Genomic DNA, 20,217 nt, shown 5'->3' on the forward strand with positions numbered 1-20,217 from the left:
CAAGTTAATGTTAAGGTATATTTCATGTTCTTACAACTTTCTTCATGCTCATTTAACTGTTGCATTAGGGCATGGTCAGACAACTGCAGCAAGAGCTTGCCGACGCTCTTAAAAAGCAATCTATGTCAGAAGCTTCACTTGAAGTTACTACACGCTACCGCAGTGACCTGGAGGAAGACAAGCTACGCTTACAAAAGGAATTGGAAAAGGTTAAAACCAAGGTACATAATATCTGTAACTGTATGAATAAATCTGAGGGTGGCCACTGAAAGTAGGAGTGAATGTTGTCCTAAAACCCTAGAAAAAACTTTAAGAGGATGTAGTTAATGACGTGTGAATGAATTGCACTGTTTCATAAAATTAGCGTCCATGTCTTTGACAGGAGGACACTGTGTCCTTAGTTGGACAAAGGTTTGTATTTGCTAATCTGCTTTGCAAAATAAACTGATGTGTCTATAGCTTATTGTGTTTGGTTTGGCAAAGCAGGTTATCTGGTTTCTGAAAAACAATAGAAATACTGGACAGCTGCATTTGGGCTTTTTTGTGCTGTCTATGCTTTGTCCCTCTTACACCCCGCTGCTGGGTAACATGTCAATTCTGAACGCTTTTGTAACTTATTCTGCATATGCTTTTTTTTCTTTTTCTTTTTTTTTTTTTTTGGGCCTTGTTTGGCCCTGCTATAATTTGCTGTCCTTAAGCAGCCTTCTTGTGAGTGAATTGTAAGGTACTTTCTGAGGTGGGGACTACCTTTTGCAGTCGTCTTACGAAAACTGAGGTATAGGGGTCCTGGACTTCTGAAATAGAAATCATCTTCAATGTCCTTATGAGGGAGTTGGGAATTAATTTTTGGAGAATAACGAGCTTTTTAATTCATATTTTCAGCAGAGGAGCAAACAAGTGGGTACAAAGTGTGTCATGAGTCACTCAAAAGGGTAGGAGGGGCAGTGTCGATGCTTAGAACCATGCTATAGGAAATCAATGCAGGGATGGGAGAGGCCAGTATAAAAGGTGATGAAGTAATACATTTTGTATTCATTTGCTAGTAGAAGTGAAGGTTTGAATGTACTTAAAGTGATTGCAGTTCTTTGAGCAGAGGGTATGTGCAGATATGTGCAGTACTTGAATTCTTCAGCAGCAGTTGATTCCTCTATATAAAAGCTCACCGGACTACTGTGGATTCTTACTGTGATTTTACAGCTGCGGGAGTCGGAAGAACAGCACCTTCAGTCTGAGCATTGTGTTCGTGACTTGAAGACTGCCTTGGATAATAAGGAAAGAGAAGTAATAGCCTCTTCCCAGAAACTGCAGGACCTCCTGTTGGCATCTTCTGGGACTACTACTACTATAAAACAACTGGAAGAACATGTGCAGCGGTAAGAGAATAGTGAAGCAAGGTGTTTGTCGTTTTCTGGGATTGTGTGAAAACAACAGGGTAGCCTTGTTGCATCAAGTTAATGCATGATTTTGAAGCATGCTTTTATTTTATATTATGTTATTTCACACTGTTATAACAGAATTGGTGTTCTGGTGGATTTCCATAATAAGACCTGTATTTCTTTTTAAGCCTTGAAATTGAAAATGCCAGATTGGAAGCCACAGTCCAGCAACAAAGCAATAGGATTGAAGCCCTTCAGAGAGATCTGCAAGCCTCTGCCTCAGTAAGCTAGTCATAAACTTCCCTTTTTGTGAGCTCCTGAGTCTAGTTACCTGTTTCTGTGTGTCATGGTTTAACACCAGCCAGCAATGAGGACCAAGCAGCTGCTTGCTCACCCCCCAGTTTCCGCCCCCCCAGAAGGACAGGGACAAGAGGAAAAAATGGAGGAGAAAGGGAGAAAATTGGTTGAGATAAAGACATTTTAATGGAACAATAACAGAAGAGGAAAATAAAAATAATAATGATGACATAATCATTCTCACTGCCTAGTGAATTGTCACCATCCTGAGGAACGATCGCGGATTCCCCCTCCCCTGGCCAACCCCATTTATATACTGAGAATGATGTCTATGGTACGGAATATTCTATTGGCTATTCCATTATTCTGTCTATATTCCTTCTTAGCTTCTATGGGAAGCTGAAAAGAGTCCTTGAAAATCATAAAGGTCACCTAGCAACAACTAAAACAATACGTATTGTTAACATTCCTGTCACGGCAATCACTAGAAAGACAATTAACTTTCCTGACTGAAACCGGGACACTGTGAGGAAATTTTAACATAAGGTTTTCCTGGAGAGCCTAGGGGAGCTCGGTTCCTGCATTCTGCTGAATAAAGTCTGCTTGGAAAGCAGCCTGGTCCATTCCCAAGGTTTCTGGTTTTGAAAGTTTTCCCATGCTACTGTAGCAGGTCCTACTTAATGCTCTAAAAGGTAAGGATTTGACACTAATACACTGGTGTAACTATTGTCTGCTTTAGATCCATTGTGACATCAGATGCTGCTTCAGACACTTGTTGCAATGTGTATCATTAAAGGTATTCACTGAGTTAACTCATGGAAATTCCACAGGGGATATTGATGCCAGGCGCTTTGTGCTGAAGGCCTGACGGGCATCATCAGACTGGAACAAAAATTATACTGCCCAGACCTTTTGATGTGCAGAATTGTTTTTCCTTTGGCCACTTTCTGTGTGTTTGAAGAGGAATATCTGTGGTATCATTTGCAGAACTAAGTGCAAGCCTTGGAATTTCCCTCTGCCTCTACGCAGTGGTTAATTTAAACTCAGATAAGGTGCTTTCATGTGTGGCCTGTATGGAGCAAATTATTTTTGAATTGTAACCAGTGAGCTATGGTTCTTGTTACGACTGTAGTCGTTAATTAGTGCTGAAGAGATTTTGAAAATAACTACATGTGAAAGTTGAATGTTCTGATGTACTGATACTGAGAAGAGAAGAGGGAAAGCACTGATAAGAGAAGAGGGAAAGCAGTCACGATGCTGGTCTTTTCCCTTTGGTTAACAGGACATGGTTTTCAAATGTACTGTGGATGGTAAAAGCTACTCCTGCTTGTTTTCACTGAAGATTGTTTGTATCCCGCATGGTGTTCTCTCTCCCTAAAGCAAACAGCGGAGATAATGATTGCTAACAATTTTACAATGGCATCAAGCTAAGGCCATTTTGACCATTGGTGTTGGGTGTAAATACGATAGGAATAAAGAGGTGTATGTAATGTTTATGTTTGGTAATGAGGCATAAAATTCAGTCTGGAAAGTCATAGTGTGTCTTTTTGCTTCTTTTAATGCTTCTGTAGGTTCATAACCGCCTGGAAGACTTGATAACTAGCTTACAGACAACACAAGCAGCTGCAGAGGACCACCACCATCAGCAGGTATATGACCGGCTTCTGTGAATGACTGTTTTAGTCTTTGATATTTTTTTTTCTTGTGTGCCGGTAATCAATGGAAAGATCAGGTGGGCTGTGCAGGCACAGTTCAACTGACAAATACCATTCTGGTTTTAGGGCAAGGTACCCTCAAGGGAAAAGGCTGTAAATTTCCTCATTTCCCTGCTGCTGTGTTTTGTAGCTGTGGTGTAGTGTGCAAGATACTTGTGTTCATCAGTATGATTTGTCTGATGAATTTTCCCCCCCAGCCCAGCAGGGGGGAGTGAGCAAGTGGCTGTGTGATGCTTAGTTGCCTACTGGAGTTAAACCATGGCAGATGATTGGTAAGATGGATATTGTGGGCAGGGAGGACATCTGTGGTTGAAAGCTGAGAGAGGAGACTGGACTTGGGAGTTGTAGGGTGATTTTGGGGGGGGCGGCAGTCTTATCCCCCAAAGATGAAACCTCATCTTGTCCCTTCTAAAGTGTTTGTTCTTTCCACCAGCTTCAATTGCTGTTCTTGGTTATGTTTCCTGAGGTGTGTTTTACACTCCGTGTTAAGCTTAACCATAGATATTGGATGGGGAGAGGAGGCCTGTTTCCATTAAAGTTACTGCTTTCTAGTGCAGCGTTGTCTTTCCAGTCACCTTAGTATTTTCTTTTGCCACTGTTGCTCTCACAGATGCAAAAGCAGAATGTGCTGGGTCTGACATTAAAGGACTCGCACAGCATGTGGGAAGAGCAATTGAAGTCAAGATTCCACCTTGAAGAGCGTGTTGCTCAGCTTGACAGGGAAAAGGCTGAACTCATGGAACAGGTGAGTCCAGAAGATTCTCCAGATGCTTAGCCAATACCCAGAAGAACAGTGTTCACCTTTTTGTCACGTTCTTACATACTCAGCTTTTTCTGTTATCCCTGCCATTCAGGCTCTGAGTATCTTGTGATTTGGGGATCATCCAGGAAGCAAATAAAAGCTAGCTGGGTATCTTTGTGTAAATTCTGGGGTGGTTCTGTTGGGAAGAATTCCCAGTGTGGTTTGCTATCTGTTGAGCACGGCTGCAGTTCCCCAGTTCTTTTTTGGGTTCCTTCTGGTCATCTTCTGACCCCTTGGTTTCTGGGCAGGGTTAAAACATTGCCAGTGCAATGTATGGTGAAGCTGCTGTGTGTTTTCGGGGAAACATCAGCTTAAAAACCTTGCAGAAGAATGTACTGAAGGAATTCTGGACTAGTGCTTGAGAAACAAGAAATGGCTGCCAGTCTCCAAGGGGCAGTTTTTCCCTTCTTTCCTTTTCTGTAGAGGAAAAATGGAAGTACAAAGTTAAAACAGCTGCCAGCTCTCTTCTGGTTTGGCTGAGAAAACACCAAGAGGAAGAACAACATGTGAATAAGTAAATAGTCACAAAGAGATGGAGGTAATGGCAGAAGGGAATAAAACATTGAAGAATTCCAAAAGATCACATTCCTCCACAAGCCCCTGCCTGCTGGTCGTTGAAGATCCCAAGAAAGCTTTAGATTGATCTATGTTCTCCTGTGACGTGCATACGTACGTAATCCCTTCTATGAGCACAGGAACTGCTGAAAGAGTTCTCCAGCATCTTTTCCATCTTTTTGCCTTGAAGCATTAGAAGAGGGTGGCCTTTGCTTCAGTGGGGGCATCTGTTTCTGTTAGGTATTGGCCTGTTTGATGTGAAACATGAAATGATTAAATGTTCTCAGGAATTCTATCCCTTGGTGTTCTGTGGAACTTGGCTAACAGATAGAGATGTGCTGCAGCTTCTCTGGAGAATGCTAGATACACATAATGCATGTAGATACTGTTCCTATGCTGTATGTGTCATGTATCTTTTCTATTTTGAAAGTGTGAGAATGAAAGAAAGAAAGTGAAGAAGCTGGTAGAGTTGAAACGCCCAGTCGAACTGCGTCTGGACCAAGAAATGAAAAGAAACATCGAACTGCAGAAAGACTGTAAGAGGTATGGTGTTTTAGGATGGTGAAGAGATACCCCTGAGTATAAGTCAAGCTTTATTGAACTTTAACATAAAAATAGGTGTGTGTAACTGTTTGTGAGCAAATTCAAGCCTTGTGTTAGTTCTTGCTAGGTGCATAAGCCTACAGTTTTTACAATAGCTGCCAAAAGAACTGCACATACAGGTTGCCCTGCAGTTCTCCTGGGAGGGAAGGAGGTCTTTTATTCCTCTTTTCAGGTGCAATTTGGACCCTCCAATTGATTTGTGGCATGGGAATGGTGTTTTTTCTCAGAAATTCCTGGTGCATCAAGCATATTAAAGATGAAGGAAGCCGTGTCTGCACTGTTTACGTAAGAGTATGTGAAATAGACCAGTTGTTCCTTTGCTTCATTGTTTTCTCCACTAATTTGTTGCGTAGGTTGAAGAGACTTCTGAACAGAGCTATGAAGAAACTAAGGGTGTATGAGGAGAAAGAGAGAGAGTCCCAGCTTAATTTGCAGGGAGAAATGAAGAACAGGTATTCTGAAATGGTCAATGAAGTTGGTAGATTAAGAACAAAGGTGAGCTCTGGTTTGTTTGTTGTTTTTTTTTTTGGTGGTGGTGGTTTTTCTTTTGAAACCTGTGCTGTTCTTTCCCTATACTTCTTTTAATGTTGTTGATTTTTTTTTTTTTTGGCTGTGTTTTGGAATTGATTGACTTTTCTTGGTGGTCCTTCTATGGATAGACTATAACTGATACTGATATATTTATCATTATGGGTAAAGATGAATATGTTATGTGCAAAGCAGTATCTGCAAGGCCATTTCAAGGGCAGGCTGTTCTGTAGAAAAAGGGTGAGTCAAGAGTCACAGCAAGGCTGTCGGGGTCTGTGACCTCACGGACTAGGGAGCAGTCCCACAGGCCCTCACCAAGAAGAGCAGAACAAACCTGGAGACAGTAAGTGGGGTGAGCCAGGAGTGCACATCACCAGGCGAGTCCATAGGGGCAGGCAGGTCTGCAGTCCAACCCGGTCATGTCCATGGGTCAGGGCTCAGAGCAGCTTGAGACCATGGCAGCATCTTCTAGGTCTGACAGATTAATTCCTTCTCTGGAAGACAGGAGTAACACTGACATACTTTGAACAACTAATGAAGTTGGCTTTGCCCACGATCAGCCCCTGAGCCCTGTCTTAGGCACAAGTTGAGCAGGAGGCAGTTCAGGTTTTGCTTTTCTAAATGGTGTCATTGCTTCCCAGGGCATGATGCAGTGAAGTGATGCATAAAAGTCCTGTACGTATTACTCAATAGTAGCTGTCTCAGCCCACCTTTCCCTAGTCATGGGGACCCAGAAATAGAGTTCCCAGAAGTGCTTTTGACGTTGCTCTGGCTGTTCAGTAGCACGTAACTTTTTGTCTACTTCTCCACTCGTTACTCAGATTTGTTGATAAGGCAGCCATGTTTCAGAGCTATGTTTGTATTTAGATGGTACTGTAGAATGAGTCAACTGCCTTTGCAGTTGCTCATTTTTAGTCCAACAGTTAGTAGCATTTTTGTGTTTCTTTTTGGAAGACTTATTTTGAACGACAGGGAAAGGCATTTAGGCAGATTCTAATAAGCCCAAAGTTTCTACTTTCTGTTAGAGACTCTTTCAAGTGTTTAATATGCTAGTTTCCTCTACATTTTTATTAAAAAAAGACAGGACATCATGTTTTATGTTCAGTAGGCATAGAAAAGGTATGTTTCTGGAGGGGGGAACAGGACAGAGCTGTAGTTGACCTTAGGGACCTGTTGAAAGTCTGATATTTCCTGCAACTTTTTGAAAATAAACTGCAGTTTTGACCTAAAGAGAATATGTTTTCCTCCATCACTACTGTAAAAACTGTATTCTGAACCACTATTTACAAATCTTTCAGTATAATGGAAAAAAAAGAGTATCCGTTTCTTGTCTTGTCTGTTCTGTAATGAAGCTTTGACTGCATTGACACCGTGTAAACAATTCCTCTAAAGCATGAACCATGTTGTTTCTGATGAAACCAGAAGGTGGCTAGCTATGGGTGTGTTTGTTTTCCCATGAGGGTACAAGCATCTCACGGAAGAATAGCCCTAGTGCTTTTCAACCTAGCCCTATGGGTGAAAGGCTGCTGGTTTGGTACCTCTTGTTCTGTGACCTACTGCAGAAGACCTGAGAAAGGAAGGGAACCTTGAGGAATCCTATCAGAAATTATGTGAAAGCTGTTCTTTTTGTAAAAGAAAAGCCTGGTTTCACTTTGGTTTTAATACTGACTCAGCAGATGATAAATACTGTCTCGATGGCCAACCCCTTTACTGATTTTCACAGAATTGACTAATTTTATATCCCTCTGTGTTCCTTTTTTTTTTCCTTCTGTGTACAGGTTGGTGAACTTTCCCAGCAGCTGGAGATAGAGTCTAAAAAATGCGTGCATCTAGAAGCACAAAATCAGGATTTGCGAGAAGAGTTGTCCACCATGCGTGGCAACCATGAAAAATTGGAGAAGAGCAAATGCCAGCTGAAAGAAGAGGTGGCTAACCTCAAACACCGTTTGGAAACTAACATGGTGGATCACAGCCAAATAGAACAATATAAAAGAGAGATGGAAGAACGAGCTGGACAAGAAATAAGACAAAAACTACAAGAAGTCAATCTATTTTTGCAGGTAAGTGAATTTCTCACATGTGTCTGTAGTCTCTATTATATACTTTTGTTGTCGCTGTGATTTTATTTTTTTTTTTTTTAGTATTTTATTTTTGGTGCCTGATTCTGTGTGTTAGTGCTGTACTTCTGTCCTTCCTGAAGGGAATATGGTTAGGCAAGAGTGCTTTCATGTGTGTATAATGTGCCTGCAGGTCCCTGAGTCAAAAGCTTGCCCAAGGTAGATTTCCATTTTGCAGTTCTTTGGGAATATATCGCTGTCCCCTGGTCTTATTCTTGCTGTTTATCCTTGAGTGGGTATTGCAACTTACAGTTGTCATAGCCAGACAGACAGGTCCTTCATGGTACAAGGGAAGTTGCTCAGAAAAGAAGTCACCAAAGTTGGGGGGTGGGGGAGGGTGGAGGTTAGGGATCCTCATAATTTCTTTGAGGAATCCTTTTCTATGTGCCCTGTCCTACAGAGACAATGTTCTTTCACTAGTAGCTTTGATGAATAATAGTGCTAAGAGTGCTGAATGAAAAGAATTATTTAACGTGGTAGTTCCAGGGTTCTGCCTTGATTGTTGATGGCAGTGAGGAGGCATAGTTGCCTCCTGAGTAAAGCTGGGCCCTTGAAATTGGGTACATGCAATTGACTGGTGGGGAGAGTTCTCTTTTTCTTTGAGGTGGTTGAAAGTGCAATATCTGCTTCAGACGCAGGCAGCCTCCCAGGACAGATTAGAGCAAATCAGAGCCAGTCATCACGCTTCACTGAGAAACCAGCTAAAACACAGAATTAGAGATCTGGAATGTGAATTGGACAGGATAAAAAATACCCAACAAGACAGTATTTTTCAAAAAGAATCCACGCAGGCAGAAGTGGAAAGGTACAAGGAGCTGTATCTGGAGGAAGTAAAAATTAGAAGATGCCTAGCAAATAAACTGGAAAGGTAAGTCTATGCTTCTCTGGAACAGTAATAAGATACTAGTTTTTCCTCATGCATTTTCCTCCTGAAATCCCGCTTCTGCATCTGGTCAGCATTATGTATGTAAGCATAAGATGGCATATTTTTGAGGAAAGTACCTTAAGACCCTTCCCCTTCATTAGAACTGTCTTAATTTCTTTTTAGCATTCCAGCAGTAACACCACTGATCATGGCATTACTAGGGTATTTTTTTAATTTGATTGTGTTTTAACAGGCAGGATTTTTGCCAATCTCTAACACTCCTCCTCTTATTCTGTGTATGGCAGAAAACATAAATTTCACGTCCTATACTGATTGAATAAGGATAGGCCCTTCAGAGAACAGAATTTGATTCTGTGAAGGAAAAAACCAAAATATCTTTTTTGGCTTCCGTTTTAGCAGTGTGTCTGTTTTGAGCTTTCCTTGGGAAAGGGAGAGTAGCCCAGAGTTCTTATGCAGGTGACATACCTTTCAGAAGCAGCTGTGTAAACACATGGCATTCACAGATTGCTTTGAAACCCTAATGCTGAGAAGGCCTAAATGTTGGTAACTCCTGCTGCTCCATGCAGGTGGTACGACTTCTCAGAAATAGGTTCTCCAAAAAAACTCAGATCAAATTATGTTCTTGCTTTGGATGCTTTTAATCCCTTGCACTGTCAGAAGTCGAATAATAGTCAAAGACCTGGAGGGTAACTTTGCAAAAGTGTTACTACCAAAGATAATTCTTTGTATACTTCTGAATATTTCAGAGCTAATGAGAGACTAGCAGAAGCCAACGCTAAGCTCCTTCAGGAGCGCCATAGAAGCAAATCTTTAATTGCAAGCAGCATTGTCAGTGGAGGTCTGGCTGCAAGTCCAGTTCTGTATTCAGCTGAACTGGGACATCTTGGCAACAATTTGGCACTGAACAGAAGTCTAAGCCTAGGAGGAAGCTTCCTAAGCTCAACCGGGAACGCGTTATCCTCAAGGAACAGGGTTGAAGCCTATGTGGCTAAGGTAAGCATTTTGAAATACCGTTATCAACTACTGCTAAAGAGTATCCATAAGCAAGGTTATGCTTTTCAGCCTAAAGTTAGAAGCCATTTGTAGTTCCAAACCATGTGGTCTGATATGCCAAAACAACTGCTAATCATCAAAACAGTACGCAACTGTATGTGGTAGGGGTTAAGACTTTTGCTTATCAGGATTGTACAAATTTCCAAGAGTGCTCAAAGACCAAAAAAATACTGACATCTAAATAATGAACTGTGTAACTACATTCTTTTACAAGAGAAACTGTGATAAGAATACTGTGGCATAGGAAGTTCCCAGCTAAGCTCTTAATTTAATTTTAATGTATAGTATGTATGACCCATTTAGAACAGCTAACTCTGACAAGAGCAAAATCCCATTCAGGCATCTTTGAGACACCTTTTTCTTCTTCTCTGATCTTCATTCTGGAAATGTCTTTGCTCAAACTTGTTTTAGTACATTAATGCCAACAAAGGGATGCTTCAAAAATAGGATTATATGAACGGGATCACATAACTTTTCACTTTATATTTCAGTGTGGGTTGTATGCTATGCATAGGAGGCATTTGATTTTGGAGTTCCTGCTATGTTATTACGTGAAAAGTTAACTTTAACTACTTGGGAAGTCTTCACGGCTTTCTGATCTTGCAGCAATGCTGCAACCTCTGCAATACCTCTGGTCAAAGTATGCCCTGTAATTAGCAGTCAGTTTGATTGCGTATCTCTCACGGAATGGTAAAATCTCATGAGATTTGGAAACCAGATGTCAATAGTTGTAATCAGTTTCCCATCTAGCATAGGATTGAGGCACGGCCAAGCTTCTCTAGTCAGGCAGTGTTCTATCCCTCGCATATTCTGTTGTTGAATGTATTTGAGAAGTATTTGTTCACTTGTAAGTGCATCTCAGGTCAGTGGTCCCACCCACATTGGAAAGCACCCATTTAAACAATGTGTCTACATACTGCACCTGGGTTTAAAAAAAAAAAAAAAAAAAAAAAAAAAACCAAACATAAAACCCCACCAAAAACAGACAAAGCATTCTAGGTAATGTGTAGCAGTGTCAGTTACAGAGGTGAACTTTTCTGTATCACCATGAATGTGTTTTTCAGGTGAGAGAGGTGGACATACAGTATAGAAAGAACTCAGGAGGCGATTTGTACTGTACCATCTGCAGGGCTGTTCTGCATACAGGCAGTGGAAAGGAGGCAAAATTCAGGGGCCCACTGCAAAAATGGAATAATGAGAAGGCCAGTACAAGGGAACAAGACAGGTCGGGAGCGGGGAACAAGCGAGGAAGAGAAAGGATAGAGAGATGGGACCAAGATGTTAAGAAAAAGGCAAAGAAGGAAACCATCCCACTTCTAGGAAAAAAAGCTGCCCTAGTTTAAAAGAAAAGGATTAACAGTTGTGCCTTTTTTTGAAGAAGAAGAAACAGGAAAAAATACAATGAAGGGAAAGAAGGTGGGAGTACTCTGTGCTTCTTAACTGAATTACAGTAAAATTCTTCAGGTAATCCTTTCCATTTTAATTTTCCAGAAGAAATTGGAACTCTGGGCGTCTCAAAGTTTTGTCAATATCAAGATAGATACCTTTACTGGTTTACTAGCTTCCCTTAAGTATATTACAAAATTAAGTATTTTAAAAGGCTATTTCATAGCTCGTTGTTTTTATCAAGTTGCTAACATATGCAGATATGTATTTCAAAGAGTTACATAGACTGCTTTGAAAATTTTGTGAAAAATGGTTCCCAAATCTACTTGTGAAAAACACTTGAGCCAATTCCAAGGAAAGTGTGCTTTAGATCTGAAAATGGTGATCCTGTTCTCACTCAGTGTCCTGACTTCAACAGCAACCACAAAGTTTCTTTTCTGAGCATGTGTCTCTCGTGTTTTGTGATGGATTGCCATGCTGGGGAGTGCTTTTAGGTTTTGGTACTATTTTTTGAGGGCTCACTTTGGAGCTTTAAAAAAGAGAACAAAAAACAAACAAACAAACAAACAAAAAAAAACCCCAACATCGGCCTTGAGCAGACTCTCAAGGAAGTTGAACAATTATGTATGACATTTCCTCAGTCTGCAATTACTGATTGTAGGTGGGGTTTTCTGTTTGTTAGCCTGGGGGCTTTCTTATATACCTAAATGTTTCCTTCCTAGGTCAGTTTTGTAAATAGGAATTAGTTCCCTGAAGTTCTCTCTGATTTTTTTTTTCAACCTACAGAGACATTTACTTTATCCTCAGCTCCTCTGTTGACAACAATTGGCTCTTACTATACACAGTTTGCTTGTCTTCTCAGGATTAGCTTTTAATTCTAATATAGTATTCTACAGTTTTCTTCCCTGAATGAGTGTGAGTAAAACTATATTGCTAAATCCTCAGAGAACTTACCCATTTCTTACCATTTCTGCCAGGTTCTCTTAAGAAAAAGCTGGGAATCTCAGGGTGCTATGTTTTCCCTCAATCAAAGCAGAAGGCTGGTCTCTGGGACTGAGAATCACTGGTGTGAATTTATCCTCCCTGTTAACTAAATCCAGCTGCACGTCCTTTCGTGATACTTCTTCCTGTAATCGCCAGTTAGGGAACAACTGAGACTAATTGTAATGGCACTGTCTGTGGCCTCAAGTCACTGTTCAGTGTATTCAGGAAAGTCTTAAGACCTGATCTTCTCTTTCGGAGTCCTTCAGAAAAAAGGAACAGGGTTCTCAGAGGTGCAGTAGTTGCTAGAGGACGTGCATCTCAGTGGGTATTTCACATAGAACTCCTGGCTTCAGTTTCCTCATCTGGGTACAGTATGCCATTAACAGTATTTGAAGCCATACCATATCTCTGAGAAACTGAAAGTACAGGATTCCTGACATGTGCGTCTAAAAAGGAGGATTGAATTGGAAAATAAGGCTTTAAGTCAGGAAGTAACAAAAGGGAAAAACTGCATGTGTCCTTCTGCATACAGTAGTGTGTGGTGAATCTCGATCAGTTTCCAAATGCAAAATTGCCAGATGCACAGTCTGTGCTGTCATTTCTGTGAGAGTCCTGTGTCATTCAGTAGACAATTTGGAGCGTGAGAAAAGAATTCAGAGATGACAGTTTTAGTCTTTTTTGAAGTACTTTGCTGGTTGTCCTGCGTAGCACTCTGCCTGTTCACCAGATTATTTAAAGACAGAAGAGTTGCTCTGACTCTAAGCCTTTTCTTCACTTCACCATTTGCTTGAATTATGCCTCAGATTTTTTTCCAGCAACCTGGTTCCCTTCTACAGAATTTGTCTTGCCTTTAAATTCAAGCTGAGAAGTGCCTCCTTGGCTGGAGATTACAAATGCTCCTGCCACTAAAGCTCATAATGACAGGGAGATAAGGAGCTTAAATTGCAGTGTGCCTTAGGTAGTCCTCTTTCACTTCTTTTTTTAGTCAAAGCTGTCTGTGCAGATTTGGTGACTCTTGCAGTCACTTCCTCAAGGTGAGAAAGGCTACTTGAAGTAGAGGACACACCATTCTTAAGAGGAGGATGTTTATGTAAACTTGGTTTGTGCAAAAGCTTTTAAATAGCTTCAGGGGCAAGAAGGTGAAAAAACTTCACACTGCTATTATTAAAAAATGCTGGTATTAATTCTTTGTCCATGCAACTGTTGGAAAAAACATTGGTAAATCGTGCTGATTGCAAACAAGAGGAAGAAGTGCTCTTCTGGCAAGCAGACATGGTTGCTGCTTTTAGACATAACTAAGGAACTTGGAGTTTAAAGGCTTGAAAGATTTCACAGTTTTCCTAAACCACTACTTAACACAAGAGGCGAATGTTTGTGGTGGTGCATGTAGCCTTATATTTTGAAGATGGTCATGTTGCAAGCTCAGCAAAAAATGAACATTTTATTTAAAAAACAACAACGAAAAAAAACCAAATAAATGTTTTCCACTACAGTATAGCCCCTTCCTCCTTATCAAATATATAAGCTACAGAAATTAATAACCTTGAAATGACAGTGCAAAAGTATTTTGAAAAATATAAAAAAGTTCATACTGACACAAGCTCCTTAACCAGTAAAATCCCAATCATGTGCAAATGTCTCTGGGGTTTTTGGTTGTTTTTATTTTTAGTAGTAGTATTCGTCCAGTAGTGAGGAATAAATTACAAATACTTGAAAAATTCTGGGCATGTAATTACAAACAGTGACTGTAGCAACTAGCAGTTCATTATGTTCTGGAAGGAGGTTGGCTGAAATATTGTAGGACTTGTGTCATAAGAAGGATGTACGGGTGTATTGCTTGTCCTTTACAGGAGTAAAGAAATCTTTGACACAGCCTTTTTGTCTTTTTATGATCTGTTCTACTGACTCCCAGACTGCTTATGAATTAGCATGTCACCATCCAGAACTAAATTGAATCAAGCAGATGAAACAAAAATATAAGGTACTGTTAGTGGTCTGTGTATCATAGTTTAGGAACTGCTGCCTTAGTCCATAGACTAAGGCAAGGAATGTCTGCTGTAAGTGCTGCAGGGAGATTTTGGGACTGGAGTCCTGTTGTTGGGTTTAGCAAATGTCAAGCTTAAATTCTAACAGTTGTGCTAAAGGCTAGTGAAAATTAATATGGGTGCCTTGACGGAAAATAATAGTGAACTCACACTGGCTGCAGCTAGCAGAGTCAGTGGTTTTATGAAACCAGTTTTCATACGTAATGTGAGAAAGGGAATGTCTGCTTCCTACTGTATCTCTCAATTTCTATTCCTTTTCTGATTTCATTTTCCATCTGCACTCTTGTATTGTAGCAGTCTTTGTATTGTTAGATTTTTTTACTTGCTTCATTTACATATAGGCCATGTTATTATTTCTCACTGAAGACCTTTGAACTGAAGGCCGTTTTTCTTTCTTCTTCAGCTCCTTAATCAAAAATCTGTTCTTTTCTCTCTTCTCTGCAGCCAGATACATGACAAGGTTTGTAGCCAGAATTGTTTAATGTTGGGTGGTATTTTATACTCAAAATGCTTTGTCTATTTATGCGTTTAGATTTTGATTAAAACTTACTGATACATTCACATTTTCCTAATACTGCAAATATTTTGAACTTGTTAGTTTGTCCAAGTGAAAGAATGATTGCTGCCGAGTACTTTTATGCTTTATGGATTTGCAATGTTATGGTTTCTGTGGTAGTTAACCATCTGTAAGACGACAATGTATGGATTGGATCTGTTATAATAGAACATCTTTAAACTATAGAAGTAGGCTGGCTTACCCTCCTTGCCAGTTCTGATGATCAACAAGTTCTTGGTAGTAAGAGTGGTTGTGCTTGGAGAACCAGTACTGTTCTGAAGTTGAGTTCCTAGACTCTAAGTATCATCTCATGGAGTCTTACAGGATCCAACTTACTCTGTGCTCAAGCAACCCGTGTGGGTAAGTAGTAAGTCAACACTGCTTTCTGAAAAAGAATTATTGAGAAGGTGACTGCTGCAAGGGAACTCAGTATGTTACCACCTGAAGAGATGTGCAGTGAGATGAGAAGTACCTGCTCAGGAGGTTTGGGGTAGTCAGCTGTGATGCCTTTTCCAGGGGGCTGGGGGGAAAGAGGACAGTGGAGGCAAGTTATAGTCCTCAAAGGTGTATTTTGCCTCGTTCTTTGCTCCCTTTTCAGGAATCAGTGTGTTGGCTTTATTTCCACCTATTTCTCTTTCCTTAGGCATGGATGAGAATCACAAAGATGTTCATGGAATGAATAAGAGCAAAACAAGATCTTTTTCTTTTCTTGATTCATCCACACAAGTTGTGGAGGGTCCTGTGGTCCTTCTGGTCATTGTGAAGGCTCCAGAAACCAGGGAAAGTGGTTTCTTCTAACACCTCAACTACTATGGCTTTGCTTAGGATCGGTCCTGGTTTGGGGTCAGCTTTTGGTCTAGGCATTAGTTTTTCCTGCTTTTTTTCTGTTATCTGTGTCTCATTTCACGTGTTAGCAGGTCTGTTCTCCTCAGGATTTTGCTGCTGCGTGTGCCTGCTTGAAAATAATTACAGGTCTCTGAAGGCACGGACTATTCCAGTGAAGTACCGCTGTGTGGTCCTCCTCTTGGAGGAGCTGGTGAATTTGGTCTCAGCTATCCCTGTAGTCCTGGAGACAGGGCACTTCCCTCCACTTTGCTGATTCACGGCCCCACTTCTTTGGCCCTTAGAGTTACTGCCTGTTACTGCTCTTCTTGTGCAGAGTGCTTCCCTTCCCGAGGCTCTTGCTGTCTGTGGCCTGTTGAGTAGATTGTGCAATGTTTTAGGTTTTGGGGGTTTTATGTGTGTTGGGTTTTTTTTTGTTGATGTGTTGCTAGGTGAGCCTGTTCATTTCATAGATAAATACTTATTCCACAAGGGATTCAGTACTAGAATCAGAGAATGACTGAGGGTAGAAGGGGCCTCTGAAGATCATCTAGTCCAACTCCACCCCTGCTAAAAGCAGGGTCAGCCATAGCAGGCTGCTCAGGGTTATGTCCAGGCAGGTTTTGTATATCTTCAAGGATGGACACTCCACAACCTTTTCTGGGCAATTTGTTCCAGTGTTTGATCAATCTTAGAATTTGGGTTTTTTTAAAAAAAAAAAATAAAAATCTTATGTTAAAATGAAATTTCCTCTATTTCAATTTGTGCCTATTCCTCTTGTTCTTTTACTGGGCACCACTGAGAAGAGTCTGGCTCTATCTTCTTTACTCCCCCGCCCAGGTATTTTTACACATAGATGAGATCCCCCTGAGCTTTCTCTATTCCAGCAAAGGAATAGTCACAGCTCTGTCAGCCTGTCCACATGGCTGATGCGGTCCAAGCCTTTCAGCATCTTTGTGGCCATAGGCCTGGAAGCTGTATGGCATCTAGTTTGAAAATCGCTTCTATGTGTCACAGACTTGATGGAAAAAATGTCAGAGTCAAAAGTATCATCAAATGTAAACAACAGCATACAGCGCTTGGACTATGACTCTTCAAAAGATCTGATTTCTTCTTATGAAGACTTAGAAGTCAGACTCATAAGTGAGAATAACTTAATTAGTAGCAATAACCACCTTCTAGGGGAGAAAGGGTTAAGTGCTCCTTTCTGGTGATCCAAGCTGATTTTGTTTACATAATAAAATCCACAGCACTTGCTGTGTAGAAGCTGTAGCGGTTGCTATCTTTTCTTAGTATGAAGTTCACAAGAAAAAATTGTGTGTGTTTTTATACATGTGTCATGGTATTTGCAATAACAATAAAGAAAAATCTTGGCATGACCTGTAGGAGCTCTTTGAATTTTCCATCGTAAGTTGGAAAAAAGAAGAATATTGGCGCGTGCTTTTTTTCTATATAACGGTATATGTCAATCCTGCAGCAGCTGCTTTTGCACCTTTTCTCTTATGAAGCTGCAGAAGCCAGCCTCAACTGAATTTGTCCCTGTGGATGGCTTTTGTGCATATCTCAGCATTTAGTTGACATTCTGCTCGTGTATTTGATGATAGGCTTTAACCATACCTTCATTGTAGTAACTCCACTGTGCTTTCTTCCTGTATATTTTTTTAAATGCCCAGTTATAAACCAGCTGGTGAGTTACAGATTGTTTTGTGCTGCAGTTAATGTTGCTCAGCAATGAGAATGCTACAGCCTGGCTGACCAAGAGTTTCTCTTCATTAAAAATCAAACCCCAAACCAAGGTGTTCCTATTTGGGTTGATATTTTCAGTTTTTATGACGTTATGCGTGTGGTTTAAGAATGTTTTGGAAGTTTAATACTACAAAAATTCAACTGTTAAAATATTTACTGCATGTTTTCTGTATACTTCTAGGTACGGCGGGAACTGGATGAAAAAATCACTAAAGAACTTGAACAGGGTAATGTGTCATTACGTTAGGAATGTTTTTAAGGAAAAAGATGACTGTTCTTAACTCTTTAAAATAATGGTTTTTAGGAGTAGTGTTCCAATAAATCAGTGTTTTGAACATTTAGGGGAAACAGGCACTTGAGATTTGTGAAGGGGGGCTAAATTTAGCACTGGTGTAAGCAGGAGTAATTTGTGGATTCACTGAAGATGTTCAGTGTGTAGCCTCTGGAATTTCTTTCACTAGCTTTAGAAATACTGTTGACTGATAAGCAAATGTGGAAAAAAACGTGTTTCTTCCTTTGTGTCTAGCCCTTTCATTGTTATGTACCCGTGGAAGTTTTTTTACATCTCTTTCTGGACTACAGTCTCTCCAGTTACCCATAATGTTTTTACAATGACTTATCTGGCCCTGTCTACTGTTAAAGTAACACCAGCAATCTTGTCTCTTTTCTCCCTAGCCACTGCTGAACTTGAAACTGGGTCTGCTGGAGCTTCTCCCATGGTATCCACTGATGGATCTTCAAAAAATTTCCACGTTGACCAGGATCCTCTTTGCAGGGCAATACAGGAGTACCGGGATGTTTTAACCAAAAATTATCTGATTTGAACAAAATGCTAGGGAAAGGCTCTGGAAATCATTTTGTTTACATAGTGCATCTATGGTTTCCCATCCCACAGTTCAGATGTGAAAACATGTTTATTGCAGTCTGAACATAAATTCTAACTCCATTAAATGGATGTCAAGCACATTGCACTTACCTGTTTATTGATGCATAGTTGTTTAATTTTGCACTCACAATAAGAACCATATCTATTTTTTCTGACTATCAGATTGATTAATCTTGATTCTTGAGCTTGACAGAACTGTCAAAATGTTTCTTATTAAGGTAGATGCATTATTTTGCTCCACTCATGTTCTGTGTTTTAACAAAAGCATTCCCTTTGTTCTGTTTAATCTTTTCACTTCATGTGTTTTTAATGTTTCCAGTGTTATTATAATGCTTAGGACATTATTTTTATGTGCTTTGAGCCCGCTACTTAAGTCCTTATGCAATGAATACTTCTGCTGATAAAATGAAAGCTTTACCAGTGTTCAAGCTGGAGAATAGGGCACTTTACATTGCTGTCACTTTATGCGCCTTAGGTTTAAAATTACTGTGAGTGTATAGTAGTGCCAAGACAGTTGTTATGTGGTCTTTTTGGTATGTTTGTTTTGTATCACAGAACCACAGAATGGGTGAGGTTGGAAGGGACCTCTGGAGGTCATCTGGTCCAGTCCCCTGTTCAAGGAGGACCACCTAGAGCCAGTTGCCCAGGACCATGTTGGCTTTTGAGTATCTCTAAGGATTGAGACTCCACAGCCTCCCTGGGCAACCTGTGCCAGTGCTTGTTCACCATCACAGTAAAGTGTTTCCTGATGTTCAGATGGAACCTTCTGTGTTTCAGTTTGCGCCCGTTGCCTCTCATGGTATTCATGTTGATTTTTGTATTAAAAATTGCTGCAGCTTTAGACATCCGCAGTTCCTACATCAACACTATGGTGCACCTGAAACACTTCATACAGGGGGGAAAAAGGAATGTTAATATATGAACCTTCGGTCTCCTCGGTACTTTCCAAAACTTGTGTGATAGGATAGCAAATCTCTTTGTTGCTGCTAGCAGCTGACGATATGGTGGCTGTAGCCCAGATGTTATCCAGTGTTGTGGGACATTTGTGTCCATAAAGCAAGCAGTTTTATGTATTTCAGGGAGTTACCTGCTGTTACTGAAGATTTGCAGTTGTCATTTCCTGTCTGCAAAAGTCACTAGTGATCAGAAGATTACAGAACAAAGTCCCAATTCTGGAAAAGGAAGAATTCACTGAGGTGAATTATGACTGGAAAAATTTGGGGATTTTACCCATTAGTTCAAGGACTTGAGTTAACAGGCAGTGAGGAAAGCAATGAATGCTGCTGTGACACTATTCTTTTTTATATGAATACATTTTTGTGAAGCTAATACACTGTATTTAATTCCAGATATTCTGGTTCAACTTGATATTTAATAAAGTTTGTAATCTAGTACATGTCTTTGTTTTTCTTGACTTTGCTTTCCAGCTGCTTCCCTGCCCATATAACTCTCCAAAGGTCTCCTTGGCTCACTTCAGCTCTGTTCATGGCTGCATCTTTGGCCTATCCTGGAGGCCAGGCAGAAGGCCAGCATGTGTCTGTGTCCTTTTCTTTTGGGGAGGCTTGAAGCACAATTGTGTTAAGATCGTGAACTAGAGTTGAGGTGTTGCTAATATTCCCAGATTCTTCCTTTATTTTAGAGCAATCCTTCTTGTGGTCTGGGCAGAAGGTAGTGGGTGACAGGGAGGAGTCAGCATGGGTTTACAGAGTGGGAAATCATGCCATGTCAATCCGGTAGCCTCCTACGATGATGTGAGTAATTCAGTGGACAGAGGGAAAGCAGTGTGTGTTGCTTACCTTGACTTTAGCAAGGCTTTCTCTGGCTTACACCATAACAATCAAGTTCAGTTTTGGAACTTCC

General features: G+C 40.5%; 1 protein-coding gene across 1 annotated transcript in view; it reads left to right on the forward strand.

Moving 5' to 3' along the window:
• ANKRD26 (ankyrin repeat domain containing 26) overlaps nt 1-19,745 on the forward strand; it is a 62,495-nt gene extending 42,750 nt beyond the window's left edge. The window contains exons 24-35 of the mRNA XM_082498613.1: nt 69-221; nt 1,198-1,373; nt 1,565-1,658; nt 3,245-3,322; nt 3,999-4,133; nt 5,176-5,288; nt 5,702-5,843; nt 7,655-7,936; nt 8,626-8,861; nt 9,626-9,872; nt 17,653-17,698; nt 18,147-19,745. Coding sequence (XP_082354739.1) covers nt 69-221; nt 1,198-1,373; nt 1,565-1,658; nt 3,245-3,322; nt 3,999-4,133; nt 5,176-5,288; nt 5,702-5,843; nt 7,655-7,936; nt 8,626-8,861; nt 9,626-9,872; nt 17,653-17,698; nt 18,147-18,295 — 1,851 coding nt within the window. The 3' untranslated portion in view covers nt 18,296-19,745. The remainder of the gene's footprint in view (nt 1-68; nt 222-1,197; nt 1,374-1,564; nt 1,659-3,244; nt 3,323-3,998; nt 4,134-5,175; nt 5,289-5,701; nt 5,844-7,654; nt 7,937-8,625; nt 8,862-9,625; nt 9,873-17,652; nt 17,699-18,146) is intronic.
• Nucleotides 19,746-20,217: the final 472 nt, after the last annotated feature.

This window comes from Vanellus vanellus, assembly GCF_965231255.1.
Source record: "Vanellus vanellus genome assembly, chromosome: 1".
Classification (NCBI taxonomy): domain Eukaryota; kingdom Metazoa; phylum Chordata; class Aves; order Charadriiformes; family Charadriidae; genus Vanellus; species Vanellus vanellus.